We start from the raw sequence: 24,377 nt of genomic DNA on the forward strand, positions 1-24,377 counted from the left end.
CACAGCTGATCTCAAATCACGGACTCTGTAGTGCAATAATGGGAAACGTATACATGAAAACCTGACCTCTTAGACCTTTAACATGATTTACTCTTGCGTGTTCTGGGGGATCAATAAGGCGGAGTGACAAGAAACCAGAGTAGATCAACCTCATTGAAGTCAGTCACCACCCATGGTCCACTTAACACTTCACTGAGACACATTAACCGCCCCTGAGCACTGATTTGTTGGCCGTAGAATCCAGTTGTTCCTGTCCAGCTAGTTGCATCAGTACGGCATGGGTGCAGGTGAAAGGAAGAGAAGGAGGGACTAATCAGGGCAGAGACATAGGAGAGGAGGAGAAACCTGAGAGAAAGCAAAGATGACTGCGTGAATCAAAATGGATTCAACCAAGCTCAGGTAAGGTTTATCATTTTAATCTATCAAATGCAAGGTTGTTGGTTTAAGAATGAACAAGAGTCTGATGACATTGTTGTTTGATTCCACCATATTAAATCTTACTCATGCTGCAGGTTTTGTCTAGACTTTTCAAAGTGCTGTTTGGCATCTGTGTTGATTTACAGTGAATTTCAAAAGGCCAGGAAGCTCATTTCCCTTAGCGGGACATTATCATTTCTAAATCGGCCAAGGAGTTACAAATCTAATAAAATGGCATTGTATATATTTTTCTGGTGTTTCTGTGTGAGAGATATAGCGACTGTAAACAGGTATGACATGCTCATGAAAGCATGTACGTCACTGCTTTGATGTTTGACGGTATAGCACGAGCAGATGAATGCAGTATGCTTGTCTCTGGTATGTCCAATTATGCTGGTGACTTACAATCATTTCTCACGCTGTAATTATATCAGGAACATGGCCTACACCCTACAGTCATCAGCAATAATGCCAAAATGCTTTATTTTGAAAGCCTGGTCAGTGCTGTTGTTGGGCATCGGCACTGAGCCGGCTTTCTGTAAGGTATCAGCAGGGGAACAGCAGAAAATAGGAATACAGATCCTGAGGTAGCGTAGCCTCCTCAGTCTTAAATTCTTCACTGTAATTTAAAGCCACAGCGTAGCATGGTGCAGGTTTAATCCTGAAGTAACACTACTATCTGTGTAACTAGAGCTGGAGCCATGTGAAACTGTTGGCGTCCTGTCACAATCAAACAGTCAAGGTACCTGCTCATAGTTCTGTATACAGTTGCCTACTTCCACTTTCAATATGAACATTAAAACAGAGAACACAGAGGCAATTATTGCAGTATATGTGGTCTTACTTTACTTCCTTTCTCTACCCTGAACTCCAGTAAAACCCATCTCTTTTTACGTGTTATTGCTTTGCTTTGCTTTAACTCCATTCCTGACATTAAGAAAAGACTTTGCAGGTTTTTGTTTTGAAATACTTTGTATTTAACATCCAACTCAATGGATTTATCAAACAGAATGAGAAAGTAGAATACTGAATATCATATTTAATATATATATTCAAATATTGCTAAAATTTCTTGTAATGATCAAACAATTCCAATTTTGTTTATATATCTGTTTAAGTTTTTAACATCATCTAAGAAATGGGCGGTTTTGTTTTGGCCTTTTTTTTACAGAACCTTTTTTTCCAGAAGCTGTAGCTATCATCTCATATCTATATACTACAGTATATTCTCAGTAAAGTACTACCAGATCACCGAACCACAGCCTTCTTTAGTCTTCTCTTCACACCTTAAATAGCAGGGGTTTCACGCAAGCCTCCTCTCGTGTGAGATGTGGCTTATTCAACACAGGGAGTTTCCTTGCAGACTCAAATTTTAACACAAATTATACTCACAAAATGTTTTGACTGGAAGTTTTCTTCCAGTCAACTTCCTTTTTTTTTTTTTTTTATTCAAGTCACATAGATTTCCCTTGACTGCAGTTCAGCCACAGATGATTGGTGTCAATCCCTCTTTTAGGCACAGTCTTGTTGCAAATTATGCATTCAATTCACTCAGTGTGTTAAAACACAGCACCACAGATAGGAGGGCTGAAGTAACGTAAGAGCCTGCAGGTGGGAAGTACGGTGGTCAAAAATCACATCATAAATGTCTCTGTGACACACAGACTCAATAAACCCCGGACTTAAGAGCAATTTTAAAGTTTCTAGTGACTTTATTTGATGGTTGTTGTTTATTTGAGCAATGCTTAAAAAAAATGTAAAAGAAAAAAATGTGCAACTATTGATGAATTTAAAAATTCTAACTTCTGCCGGAAGATTGGGGGGTGGGGGCAATAAAAAAGGACACCAACAAGAAATCAGACTTTTTGAGGATAAAGAACATTAGAGGGCTTGTGGTGTAATTCTGTATTATTTAATTACTGACGAGAATTCACTGTTGATAACAAAGCACTAAGCAAGAGCCAAAAAAAAACAAACAAAACACGATTTACTTCCTATCTCCAAGGTGCAGAAGTGCAAAAAAAGCAGCACAATTGGAAGTTATGGATGGAGTTAATGGGTGACGATAGAGATGGCAAGGTTGGATAACTTCACTTTGAGCTGAGTCTTTGACGTAACGGAGCCCTGCAAGCTGCAAGCAGCGTGAAAGAATCTTTCTTTTATTTCACTTCAAGCTCCAACATTTGCTTTCAAGCACTGATTTCTTTCATGATATGGTCTATTAATCTTTCTAACATCAAACTGAACTGTTAAAAAGTAACCAGGTTACCTGGGTAATCAGTGATGTGGTACCTCCCAGAGATTTTTGCTCACTCCCAGTGCATAATTGGCCAAACCATAAAATACTCCCTGCAAGACTATATATAATTGAACAAAAAGCAATCATTTACAAACTGGCACAAGTAAGGCCCTAACCGTTTTGAAAGAAACCCCAGTTATTTGTGTAGGTTTGGCATTTAATTTTATGCTTATTTGTCCCATGATGGCAGTATAGCTTGGACACCGGGGTGCTGTTTGTGTGATAATTTTTGTATTAAATAAAACAAAAAACACTATTTATTGTGATGGGCCCAATCTGTGAAAATTATATTTGGTTTAATTTTCTATTTGAGGGATTATAGATCAGAAATGTTGAAACCACTGTCCAGCATCTCTGCTGGCTTTTCTTTTCTGTCTCTCTTATTTTACATAAAAAAGTCCATGCATACTCTCAAAACAATAAAAAAGAGTATTCCTGTTTTTCACCCTATTATTCTCCAAGCTGTTAGAGAGAAGATCCAAACTGTTCTCTCTGGCTTTCTCTTGTCTGATTTCTCCGTAAGTAATCATGTGTTTTTGTCTTCAAGCCCGTCTTTAAAGGTGCCACACATGAACAATGGAGCTGGGAATGAGTCAGTGATGGAGGAACCGGCGCAGAGGCGAGACGGTGTAAACGGAGACGTCCAGGGGGACGTGGACACCAGAGAGCCAGATTCCTTTGACGGGAGGACAACAGCTGCAGAAACAAACACTCACCACAAGGTGTCAGGAGACAAACAAAAGTTCAGCACAATCGGCAGATATCAGGCAAGTACAGCACTGGTGGCATTTAGCAGAGAGAAGAGGCATGTTTCCTCAAATAATGTGAGCAAAATGTACTCTTTTTTTTAACATGCATGGCAAATTTAAAGGAAATTTAACTATTTAAATATGCTGAATTGCAACATACTGTATGTATTTTTTAGTTGTCTATATATCTTATTTATATGACTAATATTTAAAATATTTTTTTGTTTTATGACAAAAATACTGCTCACAAATTCATGCAACAGCTTCATTGTTACTGTGGAGTGTGCAGCAAGAGCTGGATATTAACAAAGCAAGGTGGTGTGACAGCGGTTTGTGGGGTCAGAGATGAAAAAGACTTCAGGCGGGGTGGTGGTACCTGGGGGTTAGACTTAGGGTTAGGGTTAGGAAAAAATTCACCCCCCTCAGAGTTGTCATGGATGTGAAATAAAACGATTGACACCAAAACGGTGATTTGAACATGTTTATCTCTGCTCTAAAATTTGACATGTTAACATGGAGATTGACTCGCTTTGAGCCAGCCTATAGCATTTGGTTGAGAAACTGCAACAAAACATAGTTCTGCATGAGCCTCAGTCCTGAAGTTAGACTGTTGGCACTTGGTACCCTAGAGTCCATGCACAGAGCTCTGTGGGGGGGGGTTGTGACACCATTGATTCAACTGAGAAACATAAAACAGGTTCTGCACATTTCTAATTCATAATGACCACATTTTCTTTTCAAATGTCTTATTTTGTAATTTGATCTTATGCCAAGTCTTAATGCAAATGCACAATTGTAATTATTATTCATGAAGTATTATTTTTCATAATTTATCATATTTGGTCGGCTCGGCTCCGCTGCAATCAGAGGACTTAAGCCTCTTCATGTGGACCACCTGCTCAACAAACCCAGCTACACAGTGCTCCGAGGTATCACCACTTTTACTATAGAAAAGGATTTAGATATACCTGGACATGATCAAATCCATGCTGTCTAGTGTATTAGAAAAAAAACATATAATTATGAGTTTATAAGGAAAGCTGTGTACAGAAATCACAGATGAATAAACTTGATCTTGATTCACATCTTTCTCTTTCCACCCCTGTTCCAGAGGAGGACCAAGCAGAAGGTTGTGACTGACTTTGCAACGCTGAGTAAAGGAGCTTCCTCAGGAATCAAACCCAGAGCAGCACTGAAGCAGGTCCTGTTCAGCCAGGGAGCGTCAGACAAGACGTCTGAGGTATTGTGTTGTCTGTTGCTCATCAAACTGCATACTCGCAAACTAAGAAACAGATATGGACTTGCTCATGTCCGCTTACTCAAACATGTAAATCAGCGCAGCATTACTTGTTCTGCTTCACTGGCATATTTTTCATGCAACCACAAGCATGAGCATCTCTTCATGTCTGAGAACTACTGATGTATAACACAATAATAACATCAGTTTTCTTGTTTTTACTATCTGACTTTTTTTCCTCTTTTCTTTGTTTTCACTTGACAGGAGCGAACTCAGCTGGATGAGTTGAAGCAGGATTTGGAGGCCTTCGCCGTGCCAGTTAATTTGAAATGGATGTGGAAGGAGGAAAGTCAAGGAACCTTGCTGGAGAAAAGCTGGACAGATTTAGTGAAGTCTAATTCAGTAAGGGCCAATGATCTGTTCTTTCTTATATTCAACAGAAAAAGACCAACATCAACATAAATTCAGATATTCAACATCTTTTGCCAGTGGAAATAAATTCAGTTTTTATTGTTGAATTGTTCTAGGTCTCATATTTTTTAACATCTGCACAGTATGGCCCTTTAATTTTTCCCTTTTCTCGTCTTCATCTTGATTTTATGGGCAGATGATGCCAAAAAAGCAGAGACACCAACAAGAGGCGCTGTGGGAATTTGTCCACACTGAGCTCAGCTACATCAACAAGTTAAAGATCATCAAAGATGTAATTAACACTCCCCACTTTCTGTGCTGCAGTGTTTTATGAAAATGTATTTCATTTTGCAGGATGTAAAAAAAAAAGAGCTAAGGAGGGACTTTGAAAAAGGATGTCTAACAATGCTCTGTCTGCCGTTCACAGTTGGTTATTGTAGCTCTTGTCAACCTGCACCAGCATGGATTTCTCCAGGAGGTCAGTCTGCAAACCACACAGCCTTAAATAGACGGGGGAAAAAACAAAAATCTGCAGATAACCTGCTAACACACATAACATGCAGGCCTATTTTCCACTGCTAGGTGTATCACTTACACGAACTGACTGACATCCGCTCAAGCTGAAACAAAATACAGCATAAATGAGCAAGTGGAACATTAAGCACAATGACATATTTCCACTGAGAAACTGGAAAATATCACACAGCAGGGGCGTTAAACTTTAACTGTCATCTTATTTTTTGTTTTTATCTCCTCATGTAACAGGTGACCCCCGAGCTGCTTTTCTCCAACCTTACCTCCATCCTACAAGCTCACCAGCTCTTTTGGCAGGAGGTACTTTATCCCATGTTACAGGAAGTCAGACTGACTGGCAAACCCTTTGATCCGTTGATGCTGGAGGCCGGTTGCCTGCAGGTATGAGCTCTCTGTCTGCAAGATACGTTGCAAACACACTTGGGAGTGTCTTTTAATCACTTGCAGAATGTAATGAATGTCTCTCACAACTCAACATTAGCACTGCAGCTTTCTGAGGAGGATTTCATTTTTATTCTATTCGTTTAATTTGATTTGTTTCCATTAGAGTTTGACTCTCTCGTGTTGTTTCCACTTTAATGAATAAGGTACAGGTACATGAGAAGGTAGCTTGCCTGAGCATTTCAGTGTGCTGCTATGTTTTACTTCATCGTCTACATTCACATTTCATGATCATTATTGTTGTTGGTACATATTAAGGTATTCTAAAATCCATCCATCCATCCATCCATCCATCCATCCATCCATCCATCCATCCATCCATCCATCCATCCATCCATCCATCCATCCATCCATCCATCCATCCATCCATCCATCCATCCATCCATCCATCCATCCATCCATCCATCCATCCATCCATCTATCCATCCATCCATCCACCACATTGCTTTCTAAACTATTATTTGCATACATGTGGCCCACTGAGATGGGGAAACCTATAATCATATAATATAATCAAATTAGAGATCTGGGTTCTGTTTTCCACCACATAAAAAAAGTATTATTTTTTTCCTCTGGAAAAATGCTGACTATTTCAGAATACTATTATTGTTATTGTATAGTGTGATGTTGCTACTCCTTCAGAGATTAACATAAAAACAGCCTTCTACTATTGTGAATTTCTGCATGCAGTTAAATCATGCATCATAAGCAAAAAGGGAGGGGGGGGGGGGGGGGGGGGGGTAGACTTAATCATTTACAAAATTAAAATGCAGCTTTACTCTCTCAACAATACAATCAAAGGTGCAGTAGGTGACAGTTTGCAAGAACAACATGCATTTTAAAGATCTGCAACCAAAATGATCAGCATCTTCCTTCAGACCTCCATCAAACCCAGAGCTGCAGAATCGCATGTGAGCATGCACTAACCCAGTAAGCATCACTGCATTCATGGGTTACATAAGCCATGGCATAACCCATCTTTCTCATGGATTTATTGCACTGTAATCTACCACAGTTCCTGAAAACACACTTAAAGAAAACACTTAAAGGCCTTTCTTTTTCCTTGTCATCTATATGGTAGGCAAACTAGTAATTTTATGTTTCTCACAGGAAAAATATGCAAATACAAAAAACAGCTACCAACTAAACACTATAAGCAACAAAATGACAAATGGTTCTTGAAATGATCACCAACTCCACCTTTTAGCTCAGTTTCATGTAAAGTTAACCCCGTTTCTAAATTTGCAGCCATATACAGTTTTCCTTTTCTTATTCTTTTTATTTTTCTCTCAGTTTCACAAGCGTTTCTCCGTCTACCATCGTTACTGCTGGGAGGAGGAAAACAATCTTGAGTTCACACGCATGCAGATGGAGAGCAACCCGCATTTCTTCACTTTTGTGCAGGTATGGTGAAGCAGCTGAGGCATCAATGATCCTTTTTTGGGCTATAAAGCACTTTATATGCTTTACAGGGATGGGCTCAATAATCAAAGTCTGACTGAGTGATGCATAACATAAATGTGCGTACATGTGAGGAGGAAAGATTACGCACATACCCATACAGTGAAACACTCCTACATCCCACAAACACACATGCACGAACACACACACACACACACACACACACACACACACACACACACACACACACACATATATGTGTGTGTAAGTGGCATCCTGTGGTTTGTAATATTCCTCCTAACCTTGTGGTTGATCTGTCATACCTACCTTCTGGCTAAACCACATGTAGCATCAACATCTTCTTGCATCCATTAAGTTTTTTCAGATTTCTTGGTATCAAATCTGATGGGGAAACTGTTGTGGAAAAAATGACACAAACACATGTCCTGTTCATAGCGATAAAAACCAAACAGGCAGTTTTACACACTCATAGCACTCTACAGTGCTAAATGGGTTACTTTTGGCTTCTAACGTCTACCATACATGTGCACAGTGTTATTTTTCACCAAGGCAGTGCAATCAGACCTGCCAGCATTGGTTGTGACACATTTTGTTTACCACTAAAGAGTTATTTTACTTGGAAATGGCATGTGGTGAGTATTTTTTCACAAGCACACTCGGTATCCTAAGGTCTGTGATATGCTTGAGTCAAAATACCACAGAAGTACGGCGCAAATGCTCCCTCTTCCTTTTCAAAGCAGTCAGTTTATAAAAGGTGGGTGGAGGGGAGGCGAGTGGTCACCCCATCCATGAGGTGTGTTTCTTGAGATCACTGTACAGATTTGCACATCATTTGCAATGTAAAGTTGTACATAAACTACAGTCAGGAACCGCTGAAGCCCTCTGTATCATCTGAGAGAGCTCAGCTGGCCTGAGAGCTCACACCACCACACGGCACAAACTGGCAGTTTGGTCAGCAAATTGTGCACAGACATTACTGTTTGCACTCACTCTGTTTATTGTGAGGTACAAAACCAAAAGCAAGAGTTTTCTACATCCCACATCTGCACTTCTGAGTTACTGGAAATTGAAGTTGTGGGTGGAGATCACAGGGAGATTTTGAGTTGTACTTACATCAGAAGTTCAAATATTTGCATTCAAATGTAGAGAAAAGAGAGAAAAAAAACTATTTTATTTTCTGACATATGCCCTTTAATCCTTTCAGAAATGTCACCCAAGCCATACAAGTTTATACGTTTAAATAAATAAACACGAAAAACTAGTTAAATTCACAATTTAAAAGAGTTTATTTCATGCTTTGTATTAGAAAGAAGTTTTCTCCAGAAATACTCAATTAAGACAATATTTTTGTGTTTCTTTGCTGCGTAGTGGCTGGAGAGTCATCCTCAGTGTGAGCGGATGCGGCTGGGAGACATGCAGGCCAAACCCCACCAGAGGATTACTAAGTATCCGCTGCTGCTCAAGGCAGTGCTCACGTACACCCAGGAACCTCCTGTGCAGCAGACACTCAGAGGCATGGTGAGGGTTTGACGAAGCAGAAATATTTGTCCTATTCAAGTGCAATATCTGCCTCACACCAGGCATCTCCCCCATCGCTCCTCTCCAGTTATCGAGCGTGAACAGTTTCCTGGGAAGCATCAATGACTACATGCAGCTGAAGGATGAGGAGCTCGCTCTGTTCATATCTGCTCAGAGGGTGGAGGGATATGAGGTGGAGGGAATAAATGAAGAAATCGACAAGGTAAAATATGTCCTTGAGGTCAATTGCATGCCTTTCGATTATCCCTACAGATGTTATATGTCACTTCATTTAGTATATTTCTTTGGTTATTTGGCTGTTTGTGGAATATTTACTTTGTAGTTTTGTCTCTGGAGAAGCTGTGCATATCTCTGTAGACATTGTGCCTGTGTTTGTTTTATTAAAATCTGCTTGTGCTTTTCTTTCATCTTTTTTAAGATGGCATGTGATCATATACTTTGTGTTTGTTATTATTTTTGCTCTTTGTTATTTCATATGAAACCGTGGTTGCTTTGCAGATCTTTTTAGTCATTTCTTATCTCTTTGCAGTCATTTTGTGTAGTGACGCAGTGCAAAATGGGCTTTCCTCCCCCTGCAAGTTGAATGGTTTGATTGTCAGAACTGGCACATGGCCCCCTGATACTGGCAGGATGTGATTGCAGAAACAGAGTGCACATATATGACAGGAAGTGCTGTAGAAGTCTCTTTGTGAATGGGAGAACATTGAAAAGCATTTTTTTTTGTCTCTAGACAAGGCTGAAAAGTCAGTATACAAGCATAAGCTTGTATAGTTTATTGTCTAAAACAGAATACTCTCACTCACTCATCTTCTCCCGCTTGTCCGTTCCCGGGTCGCGGGGGCAGCATCCTCAGCAGGGATGCCCAGACTTCCTTCACCCCAGACACTTCCTCCAGCTCTTCCGAGGGGAGTCCGAGGCGTTCCCAAGCCAGCCGAGAGACATAGTCTCTCCAGCGTGTCCTGGGTCTTCCCCGGGGTCTCCTCCCGGTGGGACATGTCTGCAACACCTCCCTAGGGAGGCGTCCAGGAGGCATCTGGTACAGATGCCCAAACCACCTCAGCTGACTCCTCTCAATGTGAAGGAGCAGCGGCTCGACTCCGAGCTCCTCCCGGGTGACCGAACTCCTCACCCTATCTCTAAGGGAGCGTCCAGCCACCCTGCGGAGGAAACTCATCTCGGCCGCTTGTATCCGCGATCTCGTCCTTTCGGTCACTACCCAAAGTTTATGGCCATAGGTGAGGGTAGGGGCGTAGATTGACCGGTAAATCGAGAGCTTCGCCTTTCGACTCAGCTCCCTCTTCACCACGACGGTCCGGTACATCGACCGCATAACTGCGGACGCTGCACCGATCCGCCTGTCAATCTCACACTCCATTGTTCCCTCACTCGTGAACAAGATCCCGAGATACTTGAACTCCTCCACCTGAGGCAGGACTTCTCCACCCACCCGGAGAAGGCATGCCACCCTTTCCCGGTGGAGAACCATGGCCTCGGTCTTGGAGGTGCTGATTCTCATCCCTGCCGCGTCGCACTCGGCCTCAAACCGCCCCAGCACATGCTGAAGGTCCCGGTCTGATGAAGCCAACAGGACAACGTCATCTGCAAAAAGCAGAGATGAAATCATGTGGTTCCCAAACCGAATCCCCTCCGACCCCTGGCTGCGCCTAGAAATCCTGTCCATAAAAATTATGAACAGGACCGGTGACAAAGGACAGCCCTGCCGGAGTCCAACATGCACCGGGAACAAGTCTGATCTACTGCCGGCAATGCGAACCAAACTCCTGCTCTGATCATTTAGAGACTGGACAGCCCTTAGTAGAGGGCCCCGGACTCCATACTCACTGAGCCCCCACAGAAAGGCACGAGGGACACTGTCAAATGCCTTCTCCAGATCCACAAAGCACATGTAGACTGGTTGGGCAAATTCCCATGAGCCCTTGAGCACCCTGCGGAGGGTGTAGAGCTGGTCCAGTGTTCCACGACCGGGACGAAAACCGCATTGTTCCTCCTGAATCCGAGGTTCAACAATAAAACTAAATATTAGAATATATTTTATATTCCTTGAAGAAAACAGTGTATTCAAGATGTTAGAGGTGACATATCAGGTGAGGTGATTCAATTATCAAAGTAAAAATACTTTCTGGTGTGAACTGATGTTGCCCCTGGAAGCATTTTTTTTTTTACATGTATAGCACTAGCTACAGTATAAACGCTACATCACATCAGCTGCAAGCCTGTATCTATGTTCGACTGCATTGTCCCTGTCAAATAAATGATTAAAAAAAAAAATTACTTGTGTTTGACAGCGTGTCCGAGAGATCTGTCAGTTTAATCTAACGCTCCCCATCAGAGGAGTTGGGCCTGGAGTTGTTCGGAAGCTGCTGCTGGAGGAGAACTTGAAAGTTCGAGGTAGAAAGGACAGCAAAGTGAGTGAAGCTTTAGTTTTGTGTACTTTTGAATCACTCTCTTCAAATTATTATTTCTGTTTTATATTCTCGTGTTCCCTGGCACGTGCTTCTGTTGCAGTTAGAGGTGGTGGCTTTGCTCTTCTCAGATGTGCTGCTGTTGACTAAAGCCCAGAAGAAAGGGGAGCGACTGAAGTTGTTCCAACCTCCTCTGGCCCTCGACAGAATGGACTGCACTGAACTGAAAGATGGCTGTGAGTTACTCCCTCTTACTGAGATGCTTCATATTCTGCCTAGATATGTACTCATCGATCCATTAATTGGTTTCTGTTTCCCACAGATTCATTTCTTCTGGTAGAAGTAGGGGAGCTTCAGAGCGCTATGAATGTCTACATACTTGTAGCCGGTACGCCTGAGAGCCGCTCCACATGGATCTCCACCATCCACCAGGCAAAGGTAAATCTGATTTTGTTTTGAAAATAAATGCGAGCTGCTTAATGTAGATTACATCAGATGGTCACTTCCAGCCATTTCTATTTTGTCACTACTACTGCCAAAACAGTTTCTGATGACTTTTGAATGATAAAGAAGAAAATCACAAGTTGTTCTACTTTCTGTAAACAAGAATGTTCTCTGAAGTGTTTTCTGATTGGTTGATTGCCAGGAAGCTCTTAAATATCTCCTGATTGCCCATATTTCTAGGGTTTCTTGTGAGGGACAGCTGGCCGTGTGTCATGAGCATGTACAACAACTACTGATGGCACTCGGGAGTACAAACCTCCAAACCAAACAATGATGAGAAAAATATTTTGCGAAATTCCTTTCCTCTTTTAATTATTTCAAATCCAGAAATCTGGCCATTCATGTTCAAACCAGAACTGTAACTGCAGTATAAAACTCATCAATCTGACATACCTAACAAAAAAAAATTGAAATTACACACTCACATTTCTGTTTGGAGCTGTATAACTTATACAGCTCTCTTTTTTTGAGCCTACAAAGGCATCTAAGATAAGGATTCATTATTGCAACACTTTGAATACGTCCGTCACGTCCACTTTACACTTTTAGCCACATCACCAGTATTGCTTCAGAAATGACAAACCTTTAAACATCTCAACAACTGCTTTGATAGAATAAATAGACATTTATAGTCCAAAGACTGTGATGGAGATATCACAACTAAGATAATGTGCACAGGATCAAGATTCAGCAGACCTCTAAGATGTAAAACAGAATAATTCAATGAAGAACTGTTGATCAAGTTCATATTTATCCCCATTAGCAAATCCTGCAAGTAAACCTTCTCGGTAAGTTTCAAATATGTGGCAAAATGTATATATATAGAGAGATGGCATGCAAGGCATTTCCTATCAAATTCAGAGGCGCTCTGGAAATCCTTTAATATCTGCAGAACATGCTGAGTCACTGCACATGGAGAGAATGCTGATGTTTCTCCAGCTGTGTTTAGTCCTACTTCTTTGCTTTGAGTGCATCATGCAAAGATGCAAGAATAAGTGCTTCCAGCCACAATCAGAAGCACTTGGCATTTAATTGATCTTAATTCAATTCTATTACCGTACAAATTGTCTGTAGGCACATCCTAGATTCCCAGATCATGACCCCTGAGCAATTATTACATAAACACTGGCAGGTAAAAACTCCCTTAGCAGAGAAAAAACCTTAAGTCAAACAGTGGCAAGAAAAAACTTGCCACTGTGGAAAAAGTGGAAAGAAAGTGGAAAGAAACCTTGAGCAGGACGTGGCTCATAAGGGGGGACCCTCCTGCTGAAGGCCAGTCGGGTAGAGCAGGAAAGAGAGATAAGAATGAGAGAATGAATAACAGAGAGAGGAGATGCACAGATATATTGTCAATGGTACATAAGACCAAACATATTAGGAATCTTTATTCGCTGGAGAACTAAGATTTCTCTGTACATATGACTGATACATGGTTGGTTGGTGTAGTACAGAGACCACTACATAAACAGGTGTAGACAGGAGACACTGAGGTGGTCAGAGTGTGGGACTGCAGGATGCCAGTAGATATCCAACAGAGACATCTATATAGACAGATGGAGGTGAACACTGGGATGGTCAGAGGGGGGGACTGCAGGTCAGCATGTAGCTCTGGAAGCTCCGGCCTGCAAACATGTACAGAAGAGAAAAGGAGGGGGCAGACCAACACAACAAACTACAAGAACAATGGAGAACGTTTATGCTTATGGGATACTTGTAATTAATAACTGAGGATTGAGCTGAAGAAAGGAAAGAGAAGGAGGGATGATGGTCACTGCTCAGTGGATCATGTTGGAGTACCCCTGCAGCGTAGGTCTATAGCAGCATATCCAGAATGAAGATATGTTTAAGACCAGGTGCTCTAGTCTTGTCCTGCCGCTGCAGCTATGACTGCTGACCCTAACACACTAGAGTTTACACTCACTATAGGTTTTACTAAACAGTAAACGTTTGGTTTTAAAGGTGGAGGTGGTGTCAGCCTCCTTAACCCAGATTGGAAGTTGGTTCCATAGTAATGGTTCCTGATAACGGAAGACCCGTCCTCCAAATCTGCAACGAAGAGCTCTGATAGGAAAATAAGGTACTATTAGGTCTTGCAGATAATGAGGAGCTAGGCTGTTTTAGACTTTATAAGCAAGTAATAACATTTTGAATTGGTTTCTGAGTTTCACGGGGAGCCAATGGAGTGAAGCTAACACTGGAGAGACGTGGTCTCTGTTATTGATTCCTGTCAGCACTCGCGCTGCTGCTTTTTGGATCAACTGGAGCCTATTCAGCGAATTACTTGGAAATCCTGCCACTAATACGTTACAGTAATCTAGTCTAGAATTGACAAATTTGTGGATTAGTTTCTCAGTATCCCTTCGGGATGGAATGCTCCTAATCTTGACGATATATTGGAGATGGAAAAAAAGCTGTCATACAAACTTGATTCATGAAGAGATACAGAAGTTTGACCATAAAGTCTAACACAAGAATTACTTTTCTAATTTCTTTTAAAATGTAAAACAAAGTAAAAACAATAAAGTAATTCCCATTTTTCATCAGGAAACACTGAGGAAACTGAGGGAGCAAGAAAACAACAGACTCGAGAATCTGAGAATTTGCCAGCTGGAAGGCAAACCTGACACCGAAAACGGGGCAGATGATATGGATGAACCACGTGTGACACGTCCAAGAATGAGCTTTCTTGAGGAACTTTCAGGTGTACTTGTAAACTCTCGTCCAGTGAATGGATCTAAAGATGCAGAACAGTATCAACCTTCAGAGGTGTCCACTAAGAACACAGGATTGGCTTCAAGGAGTTCACAGCAGAACGACAATAACCATTGGGAAGATGAGGAAAAAGTTGCTGAGACTCAGATGACAAACGTGCAAATTGGGTTGTGGAACCGTAGACTGCATTTTCTCCCAAATCCAGATCATTTCACTGGCAGCAAAGCTCCAGATCCATCAAGATTCAACACAACTAGACCACACAATCTTCTGCTAGATGGACTACCAGATGTTGACTACCCAACAAATGAAGTGAGCACTTTACAAGTTCAGCACCAGCCAGCAATGTCCTGGGACGGATTCTTAAGACCACAGGTACAGAGAGGAAGGAGAGATTCAGATTCTCAGTCTGTGAGCCAGGAGAGTAGGAGAACCTCCATGTCCAGTCAGTCTGGAGATACAGAAACAAATCTAGACCCTTTGAGGTTCTCAAAAACATTAAAGTCACCTGGGTTACGGAAGAGAAGGCCAGTCAGCATGAACCCTTCCAGTCAGACGTCTAACCACTACCAAGAGCAGACTCCGGCTGCTTCAAACAGTTCTTCAAATTCAGACTCGGACAGTAACTCAAGTACCATGAGAAATTCTCTTCCTCCTGGCTTTGGCTCAGATTCACACCGGGTGCTCAAACTGGGCGCCTTGAAACCGAACCAAGGCATGTTTTATAATGCACATCAGAGAGCGTCCTCAGATCTACAAACCCTCTCTGAATCCGAACTGACAGGTCTAAACTTCTCACACAAAAAAAACAAACACAAAACTCAGAGACCCCCCATTCCCAACATCACCGTTGAGGGAGAGCATGGGCTTCGTGGGAGCTCCAGGGGCCGGCACCCGTCACCCCGAGCTGAGGACACAACCACCTCAGGATACGACCCACATGAACACCCCTCACCTTTGGAGGGCCTTTTGGAAAGAGCCAAGGAGAGAGTGAGGGACAAGAGTGGAATAAGAAAAGACAGACATTTAAAAATGTCCCTCACCCCCACACCCTCACCCCCACCCCTGGCGGAGGACAGATACACAGAGTGGGCGGACGTTGCGCTGATGCGACCCAGGGCTCTCACTGTGAGTAAAGGATGGAAGGAGCAGCTGGTGGACGGGGATGAAAATGAGAACAGGAGCAGGTTAGTGTGAAAAAAGCTCTTTTTATCTCACTTGCTTAAAATCCTTTGTCTATTTAAAATATCGTCTAAGTAATGCATGGTGAGAATTGTATTAAATATCTGTTGCTAATGTGCACCATAAAGCAGAACTGAGAAAGGCAGAAAGGTCACAGCAGACATGTGGACAACCAAATAAAATACACAAAAACAGATTTATAAGAGGACATTTGTGACGCACTGGATTACCAGTAAATACTATAAAAATAAATTTCTTAAAGTTATAGCGGGATTAATAAAGACTTGGGGCTATCGATATTTACTATTTCCACTTAATTACTGTCAAGAAGTGTCGGCTGTTAACATCTGTTTCCTACTACATTATCTCTGTTCTCATATAATTGTACTTTAAGTCAAATGAAGTTTGAATAACCGTGTCATGTCGGTGATCTGTGATCTTTTTGCCCTGTCACAACTGAGCGAGGATCTAGCCCCCGATGAGTTGGAATAGGAAGAAGCATGTAGAAAAGACGAATAGATAATTTCCTGACAAAACTAGTCTTGTTTTGTGTTTTTTTTTCTAGCTCTATTTCTGATATCAGGCAACACTAGGAAAAGAAAACAATTCATCTGAAATAATACTTGTGAATACAACAAGTTGATCTTCATATCACTGATGTTACACCTATAAATGATAACAATTCCTCTCGACTACATTTGTGTTTTCGTTTTTGGTTTTAGTTACATGGGAAAGTATTCTATGTTATTCCTCGAATGCAGCCCACAGTCAGGCGAAAGCTGGTTGGCTGGCTGCCAACGCTGTTCTCTAACACTCTTTAGCTACGGTTTGCACAACATCTTCTTTTTTTCTGCTATAGTGGGCCATTCATTTTCATCTTACCCTCCATTCTCCATCTTCCTCTGTTCCATCAACCGTCTGTACTATCTTCCTTCACCAGATCCAGAAATCTCTTCCTTGGTCTTCACCTCTTTCTTCTGCTCAATCTCCAGCATCCTTCTGCCAAAGTATTCACTATCCCTCCTTTTTAAGTGTCCAAACCATCTCAAGCGAGCCTCTCTTCCGTTGTCTCTAACGGCTTTAACCCTGGCTGTTCCTCTAATGTGTCTTAATCCTATCCACTCCCAAACAAAATCTCTCTGCCACCTCCACTTTACTTCACTGCAGAGACATCTTGTAAATCTTTCCTTTCACATTTGCTGCTTCTCTTTTATTAGAGATAACTCCACTCTTTGTGCACCCACTCCTTCCTGTCTGGGCTCTCCTCTTCACCTCTTTTCCATACTCCGCATTTCTCTGCAGAGTTAAGTCCAACTATTTAAAGGGATTGTGACATGAAAAACAAATTTTTCTTGATTTTTTGTGTTTTGTTGGGTGTCTTGACATCAATTACACCCAAAAAACAACAAACTTTTAACATTCAGTGTATTGTGTGCTTTCTGGGATTTTCCGCATAACTGTGCAAAAACGGCGCATGTGGTTTGGTGGCGGATCGTTACGTAACGATCCGCTAAATCACCGCCCCCTCCACCCAGCTCCCTGCCTCCTCTCCTCTCCAGCGCACCATAAAGGCTGATTTATGGTTCCGCGTTACACCGACGCAGAAGGTTACGCGGCGACGCGCACCATACGCTGAACCCTACGGCGTAGGCTCTGCGTCGATTTAACGCGGAACCATAAATGAGGCTTAACAAGGAGCTGTTTAGAGCCTCTTTTGTTCTAATCACCGGAGGAAAACTGCTAAGAAGACCCGCGGCCACTGACTGGACTTAAGATAAGGGGACAGTGCTGCTTGCATGCCTTTATTTTTATGATTGTTTGCTGTGGTTCGCCCTCCTGCTTTTCCGTGCATGCTTCGCCTGTCGCTCTCGGCTTAATGCCGCGTTCCATTTACCTCGGAAATAGGAACTGGGAATAGCAGCCATCTTTGAATGGTAACTCGGGGGTGGTGAAGCTTCTCCCACTTTCCCAGTGGGAAATCCCACTTCGAGGGGCGTTTCAGTTGAAAATTCCGACTGGGAACTAGTAAATCCCCACTTCCGAGGACAAATGGAACGCGGCATAACTCTCCGACGCCGCTGTGAGCGTATGGCTGGAGGAGGAGGAGGTTGGGAGGAGGAGCGGAGCAATGATTGACAGGAAAGGGGGGAAAGGAAGCATTTTTCACGGGGCAAAAAAACACTGTAATAAAAAGCCAGGAAAAGAGTACTAGAGTGAAGTTTTTCTTGTTACACTCTTTTAGACACATTTGAGGGATGTTGGCCAAGACTTTTAATAGTGTTAAAAGCATGTTAAAAATGATGTCACAATACCTTTAAACTTCTGTAACATTTTTCACCTCTACTCTATGCATCCCTTTCATTTACACACATGGAAGGGGTTACACTGCGTAATCGCTGCAACACTTTGAGGAAGAGAAATAGATTAGATTGGATTATAGCTTTATTTGTCGCTGAGCCAGTGTCCCGGCACAGTGAAATTACCGCCAGTACAACCCATCAAGACAACAGAAAAAAAGGCAAAACAGACAAAACAGATATGACATGGGTCCACTGGTGGAGGGAAAAAAAAGGTATCTTCACACTGTGTATAAATACACATTGGCAAGGTGCAAAAAACACCTCAGCACCAGAAAAGCAACATACGAATGAGCTCGAGGTTACTCGTATAGCTCAAGGCTTTTTTGGTCCTAACTGATCCAGAGCTGTAAATGTGTTTTGCAGCTTGAGGACACAAAACTTTGCCCAGGGATAATTGGGAAACTATATCAAAGATGAGTGTCCTACATAAGAAAAAAAAAAAAACATTGTGACATCATTCACAAAACCTGCTGAGTTGCTTCAGGCAATCCATGAACCCCACATCAGACTTCATCAGTCTGGATTTCAGTTCTTCCTCTCAAAGTACTATTGAGAGGAAACAGAACAAGTCAAACCCTGAAAGTTGCAGTTCAACATCTGCATAAATCTGCAATGTCAAGTTTTTCCAATGACCCAGTTAGGGATTGTATTTCTGCTCCATGTCCCTATGGTTATGCATCACTGTTGATCATCAGATGCACACTGTACTTGCAGAACTTGATGCACTTGCAGCAACATGAATGTTTTCTGTTCTGAATCAAGATTTTCTGAAGGTTTGAAGTGCAGCGGATATTCTAATAAGGCCTTTTTTAAAATTTGACATCAAGAAATACATTTTAGCCGTGCATTTCATCGTGGTATTCTTCTGCTTACTCATTTAAATAGTTTTTTCCTTTTATTTGTAACATTTTTTTTATGTACTTTTAAGCGCGCTGGACTTAAAGTGCTGAAATGAGTTTTTAGCGATGAGTAGGCTGTAATGGACAGATTGTACTGTGAGAATGGAAACTCAAATTTACTGCATTGCTCATGTCTGTAACCACAACACTCAGTGAGCATCTTGAACGCCTCATCATCAAATTAAATCAACAGTGTTTTTTTCCGTATAAGAGTGCTATATTATGCAGTTAGATAAATATGGTCATAGACAATTGACTAGAATCAGTGGAATCAAGCTAAACTAAACTCAACCAGGCATTTTAATGGGTTTTTACTTCTCTTTTTGTTTACCGTTTTTCTTTTCCAAGCCCTTTGCAATGAGTACATCTCAATAATATCATTAAAAATGCACAATTCAAAACTATTGAGAGATGGGAATCCAATAGCACAGTAAATGCCAAAACACCATCCACCTTTGACGTTTTGTCTCCCTCTCTCCCTCTACTAGTATCGTCTTTGTGGACGGTGTAAACGTGGACTGGTCAGGCTGGTGCTTTGATGACGAGGAAGTCATGGATCACATAAAACCTCGGGATGAGGGACTTCTGGAGGGAATCAGCAGATCGTTGGCTGTTTGGCATCTCAACGAGCATTCAGAGCAAGAAGACGGGGAGTGTAGTCAGGTGTAGGTCTGCAGTCACTGAGCTGAATCTGAACTACACCACCAGGTTGGACTATGTTTAGCTCAAATGATGTTCTGCAGAATTGAATTTCAGATCGACGAACTGGCGAGAAAAATAGACTTTGGAAAAAGCCTAAACATGTAACAGTGGACTAATCGCTTTTTTAACAATTTTTTTTTTTCATTATACAGAACAATAGCCTTCATTGTCTGAATTTATGGGCAACAATTACTTTGTAATTAATGTTAAATAAAGTAATATATAGAATATACACATATATGTATTATATTTGCCATTTTATAGAAATGTTTTTCTAATTAGGATGCATGTTATTTATATCAGTCGTGTCCCCTTAATAAGCAGGTGGATTATGAGTGTACATAAGAAATACAACCCAAATTATTTCTGTTAAGTGCACTTTATTTATAAAACATTTTGTTCTAAACATTGCAAACAAATCCTCTCAGCAAAAAATAAGAATATTTACAATAACAGTTAAAATATCATTAATTTCATTTAAGTTATCTCAAAACAGTTACAGCTACAGTGTCTGCTCTGAAATTATTTACAAATCTGTGCAAATAAAAGCTTCCCAACATGTTGCTGGCAGCAAGAGATTTCATTAGCTGTGAAATTCTTGGCTTTAATGAGGCTTTAGTTTTTCACTCGGCTCCTTTCTCTCTCCTCCCGCTCATTGGAGATGGTATGAACAATTGTTTCCAGCGCCGGGTACTGAAAGATTCTTTTCTTCTGTAGATCAGAAATATGAATAATTGTTACAAATAACACTCCAAGATCCAGTCTGGGTGTGCGTGTGTTTTTGGTGGGCTTTCTTTATTTACTTAGAATAAAAAAAGATTTTTTTTAAGTAATAAAAAAAACAAACTTAATGAAGTACAGAATCTATAGTTACAAATATTAGATTTGTAAAATACTGTTACCGTGTCACAATTTTACAATGAAATCAAGCACTGTGGTTTTATTTACCCTTTGGTGATTTTTGTACATCTGAGCCAGGACCAGCAGCAGAACGATGAGGAGGGCGCTGAGTCCGATCACGGTGCCAGTGTTGCGAGATGAAGCAGACGACTTTTGTCCACTAAGACCACCTGAGACAAAAAAAACAACAGAAATATTTCTCAGTGACGTCTAACATTTTACAAGGATATCAATCCAATATTGGTGGATATAATTGTGGATATATTTATTTGTAGCCGGTTTTACAGCATGAAAGTGTAGGAGAGAACTTACCCGTCAGATGAACTTGGTATGTGACATTCCCCAAAAGTCCTTCTCTGCCATGGAAACAACATGTCCATTCCTGCCAGTTCCCTTCTAACACAACTGTCTGTCCCTTCAGGACTGGCCCAGCCGACTTGGTGCCATTTACGTCGTAAGTCATGCGAACCCACTCATATTCGGTGACCTCACTTGCGTCAGTCAGCTGGCAGGTCAGCATCACAGAACCTTTCTTCTTTGACTGGACAACTGAAAAAGAAGGAATAAAATAATGTATCACAAAAATAACCTACAGTATAGGTCCCAGCAGAACCCTGTGACCCTGTACAGGATTGAATGGGTATAGAACATGGATGGATGGATGGATGGATGGATGGATGGATGGATAACATACAGTGAAATATTTTTGAGACTGAAGCTGTGTGAACTTACTTTTGGCAATGACGAGCTGCATTGTGCGAGTCAGTCTCTGTCCTTTTATGGACCCAGAGCATTTGTATTTGCCCTGATCCTCCATAGTGACCTCTTTTATCTCTAAAGACTTATCACAGCCAGAGAAAGAACGACTATCATTAAAGGCAAGAAGATCGCCAGTCTCCGCTTTCTTCCACGATGTTGAAGTAGGAATCAAACCAGGCGAGAACACGCAGGGGAGAAGGAACGGAGACCCCACTGCAGCATACACCACTTTATTGTCTTTGGGTGGTTGGATGATTCCTGTAGTGAAAAAAATGTTTGGAGAAATTAAATAAATCCCCTACCATCCCCTGGTCTTGAGATAATTCAGGCTCAGTGACTCACCTCTTACGGAGAGCGTGATTGAGGCCTGGAGCATTTTCTTGTTATGGCCCACAACACAGGTCAAGTTTCCTGCCAGTCGTTCAGATGCCTTGCCTTCTATAGTACTTCCAATCCCATTATTGACGAACTCCTCCTCAGGCCAAAACGGAGAGTTGTTCAACCTCCACCTCACTGAACTGTCCTTGGGCCAAGGTGTCACACGACAAGTGACTGAAACTTTCTCTCCCCACATAGGGACTGGTGGAGAGGCATACACTGTAAGGAAACAAACATGAGAAAAGTGATGTTGATTTACGGTACAACTATCTATTTTATCTGGATATGTCAACATGAAACATGCCCATTAAAAAGAGAAATTTCTTTTTACCTTGAATTATTCTGAGCATGACCTGGATTTCAGCAGCTGGTTTTGTAAGCTCCATCCTACAAGTGTAAAGTCCTGCGTCTTTCTCTGTCACGCTGCTGATTTGCAGGCTGTAATCACCTTTGTCAAACTGGGAGTGAAGGCATTGCACGCGTGGGTTTCCCCTCTGAGACCACCTTGAACCCCAAAACTGCAAACCACTCCTTTCCTTTCTCCAAACAGTCCTGCATCACATCAACAATTCACAGTCATGGACATGCACTTTTACAAATTTTCAGCTAGAAGTGAAAGAGAGGTGAGGATGCACAGAGAAGTGACGAGTAAAGGAAGTGGACTCTCACCCTTTGCTGTCTTTGCTCCAGATGATGGCAGCAGGATGGCAGGGGGACACTCTGCACATACAGGGTAGTACAGCAGTCGAGCCCACTTCCACAAGCAGCTCTGCTATCTCACACCGAGCTGCTGGAGTACAAACACATGAAATGTATGCTTTAAAAAAAGAAACCCACGATTTATCAATATTTGCATTGAAAGCTGTCATAAAACTACCTGTCATGAGGATGGTAATCACTCCAAAGATGGCACCCTTCAACAACATCATTTTGTTTGCCTCTATCGTATAAAAGACGTCTTCAAATTTCACCCGAATCAGTCTTTTCTTCACCTTCTGAAGACTGTCTTTCCCCGTGAGTAACGTTCTTTCTTATGTGTTTTCGTGCTTTGAGGTGATGGGTTTTATACATGTCGTGGGTGCGAATGGAGGCGGGCTGTTGGGTAGTTCCTCTGCTGGTCATGTGACTTCATCAAAGTCAGACTTTGATGTGGTAAGATTCTGTCAGCCTGGAAACTGTAAGACAGAGATGTAAACAGGGAGTCCTACTTCCTCCCACGGATTCTCTTTACATGTGTCTGCTTCCTTTTTCTTTTAAACCGAATGGACTTTGTATATAACATTATGTTGCAATGTGGAGTTTGCAACCCAAAGCAAAGGAAGGACAAAAGAACAACATAGCACCCCGCACAATGAGACATACTCTCAGGAGCCTCTTAGTAAACCTTCCAACTTTTTATGCTTTAATATGAAATAAAAATCAAGATACATCATATTCTTCTCTTCCAACCACATTGAAGGTTTCTTGTTTACAAATACCTTCAGGAACTTTCAAGGAGGCTCTTGTTGTTGTTTTGAAACCAAGACGGCAAAAAACGCGACTCCAACCCACCCCGTCACTACTGCGTCACTGCCAGTCATTTACGCTCACAGCTATTGGTTAGCAGCTCGGATCATCAGCAACATCCTGAGAATGAGAACCATTTTCTAACACAGTATCTGGTTCTGATGGATATTCATGACAGTGAATCATCCCTTCCATTCTCGCTTCTTTACTTCCCTTTATGTCAATTCTAACGCACCTGCCTCAAAAAGGCCACACAGGCAGGCAAATGTTTATCACCTTCTATTTCATCACATTTCATTCATAGTCAGCTAGATGGAAGGTGATTCATTATAACTACCTCAAGATTTACCAACAAAGACATAATCAGGCTTACGACTTAGTTCTCTGTATTGGTTACTGATGACACAAATTACAGATGCTGATGCAGTTCATTGGAACTGTGTATCATCCTTATTGGTTTTTTATCAATCAAGATTGTCATTTCAGCATTTAACATACATCCTAAAAACATTTATGTGCACTATTGAAAACCAAATAATACTAATGATAATAATAAACGTTTTTTTTATCTTGAATGCTGGCTCTGTGTCTTCAGGTCTTTAGGCTACAAAAACAATTGCGTGTTAAAAAAATTAACACTATACAATTTATTTTACTTACCATATTCATACTTAACCAGTGAGTATGGGGTCAGTCAGGTTAATTGATTTAAGTCACACGACATAATATGAACACCTTTAGGTAGTCATGAATTCCTATTACATGTTTAAGGATTTTTATATGATATGTCTTATGGTTTACATCAGAAATAAATTAGTATATAGTCTGAAATAATCATTTTAATTGTAACTTTTCTAGGTGCTCTCAATATGATTTTTGAGGTTGTCAGTTAATGGAAACAGATTTTAAACAGTGCTGATGACTCGTCCTGCGCTTGAGGGTGTAAACTAATTTGCAACCTACAAAAAGCTTTAAGAAAATCTTCCAGAGGGGGGGGGGTGGT

The 24,377-nt window shown here is 41.4% G+C and overlaps 2 protein-coding genes across 3 annotated transcripts; one reads left to right on the forward strand and one right to left on the reverse strand.

The window, feature by feature from the left end:
- The first annotated feature begins 29 nt into the window (after positions 1-29).
- Positions 30-20,384, forward strand: plekhg6 (pleckstrin homology domain containing, family G (with RhoGef domain) member 6). Of its 2 annotated transcripts, XM_061718430.1 has the most exons (15): positions 30-399; positions 3,264-3,483; positions 4,577-4,705; positions 4,967-5,104; positions 5,310-5,405; positions 5,541-5,591; positions 5,879-6,028; positions 7,382-7,492; positions 8,879-9,028; positions 9,117-9,251; positions 11,356-11,475; positions 11,576-11,708; positions 11,795-11,910; positions 14,521-15,875; positions 19,618-20,384. In XM_061718430.1, exons 1-15 carry the CDS (start codon positions 380-382, stop codon positions 19,796-19,798), a joined length of 3,105 nt encoding a protein of 1,034 aa, XP_061574414.1. In that variant the 5' UTR covers positions 30-379; the 3' UTR covers positions 19,799-20,384. The 2 variants fall into 2 exon arrangements, with proteins under 2 accessions (XP_061574414.1, XP_061574415.1); XM_061718431.1 differs by lacking the exons at positions 30-399; positions 3,264-3,483 and adding an exon at positions 4,254-4,394.
- Positions 20,258-22,797, reverse strand: LOC133434774 (lymphocyte activation gene 3 protein-like). Its single transcript, XM_061717080.1, has 8 exons — positions 22,746-22,797; positions 22,538-22,658; positions 22,200-22,420; positions 21,833-22,087; positions 21,464-21,748; positions 21,044-21,280; positions 20,780-20,901; positions 20,258-20,542 (listed from the first exon to the last, which is right to left on the reverse strand). The coding sequence occupies exons 1-8, from the start codon at positions 22,795-22,797 to the stop codon at positions 20,447-20,449; spliced, it is 1,389 nt and encodes a 462-aa protein (XP_061573064.1). The 3' UTR covers positions 20,258-20,446.
- Between the last annotated feature and the right edge of the window lie 1,580 nt (positions 22,798-24,377).

Source organism: Cololabis saira, chromosome 3 (genome assembly GCF_033807715.1).
Source record: "Cololabis saira isolate AMF1-May2022 chromosome 3, fColSai1.1, whole genome shotgun sequence".
Taxonomy (NCBI): domain Eukaryota; kingdom Metazoa; phylum Chordata; class Actinopteri; order Beloniformes; family Belonidae; genus Cololabis; species Cololabis saira.

Bases quoted from the DNA above. Each gene is read 5' to 3' on its own strand.
- LOC133434774 (XM_061717080.1), bottom strand. From the start codon at position 22,797: ATGATGTTGTTGAAGGGTGCCATCTTTGGAGTGATTACCATCCTCATG. The intron at 22,421-22,537 runs GTGAGAGTCCAC...GATGTGATGCAG, and splicing joins TGGAGCAAAGACAGCAAAGG to GACTGTTTGGAGAAAGGAAA. The intron at 21,281-21,463 runs GTAAGTTCACAC...CTTCTTTTTCAG, and splicing joins GCAGCTCGTCATTGCCAAAA to TTGTCCAGTCAAAGAAGAAA.
- plekhg6 (XM_061718430.1), top strand. From the start codon at position 380: ATGGATTCAACCAAGCTCAG. The intron at 4,706-4,966 runs GTATTGTGTTGT...TTCACTTGACAG, and splicing joins CGTCAGACAAGACGTCTGAG to GAGCGAACTCAGCTGGATGA. The intron at 9,252-11,355 runs GTAAAATATGTC...TGTGTTTGACAG, and splicing joins TAAATGAAGAAATCGACAAG to CGTGTCCGAGAGATCTGTCA.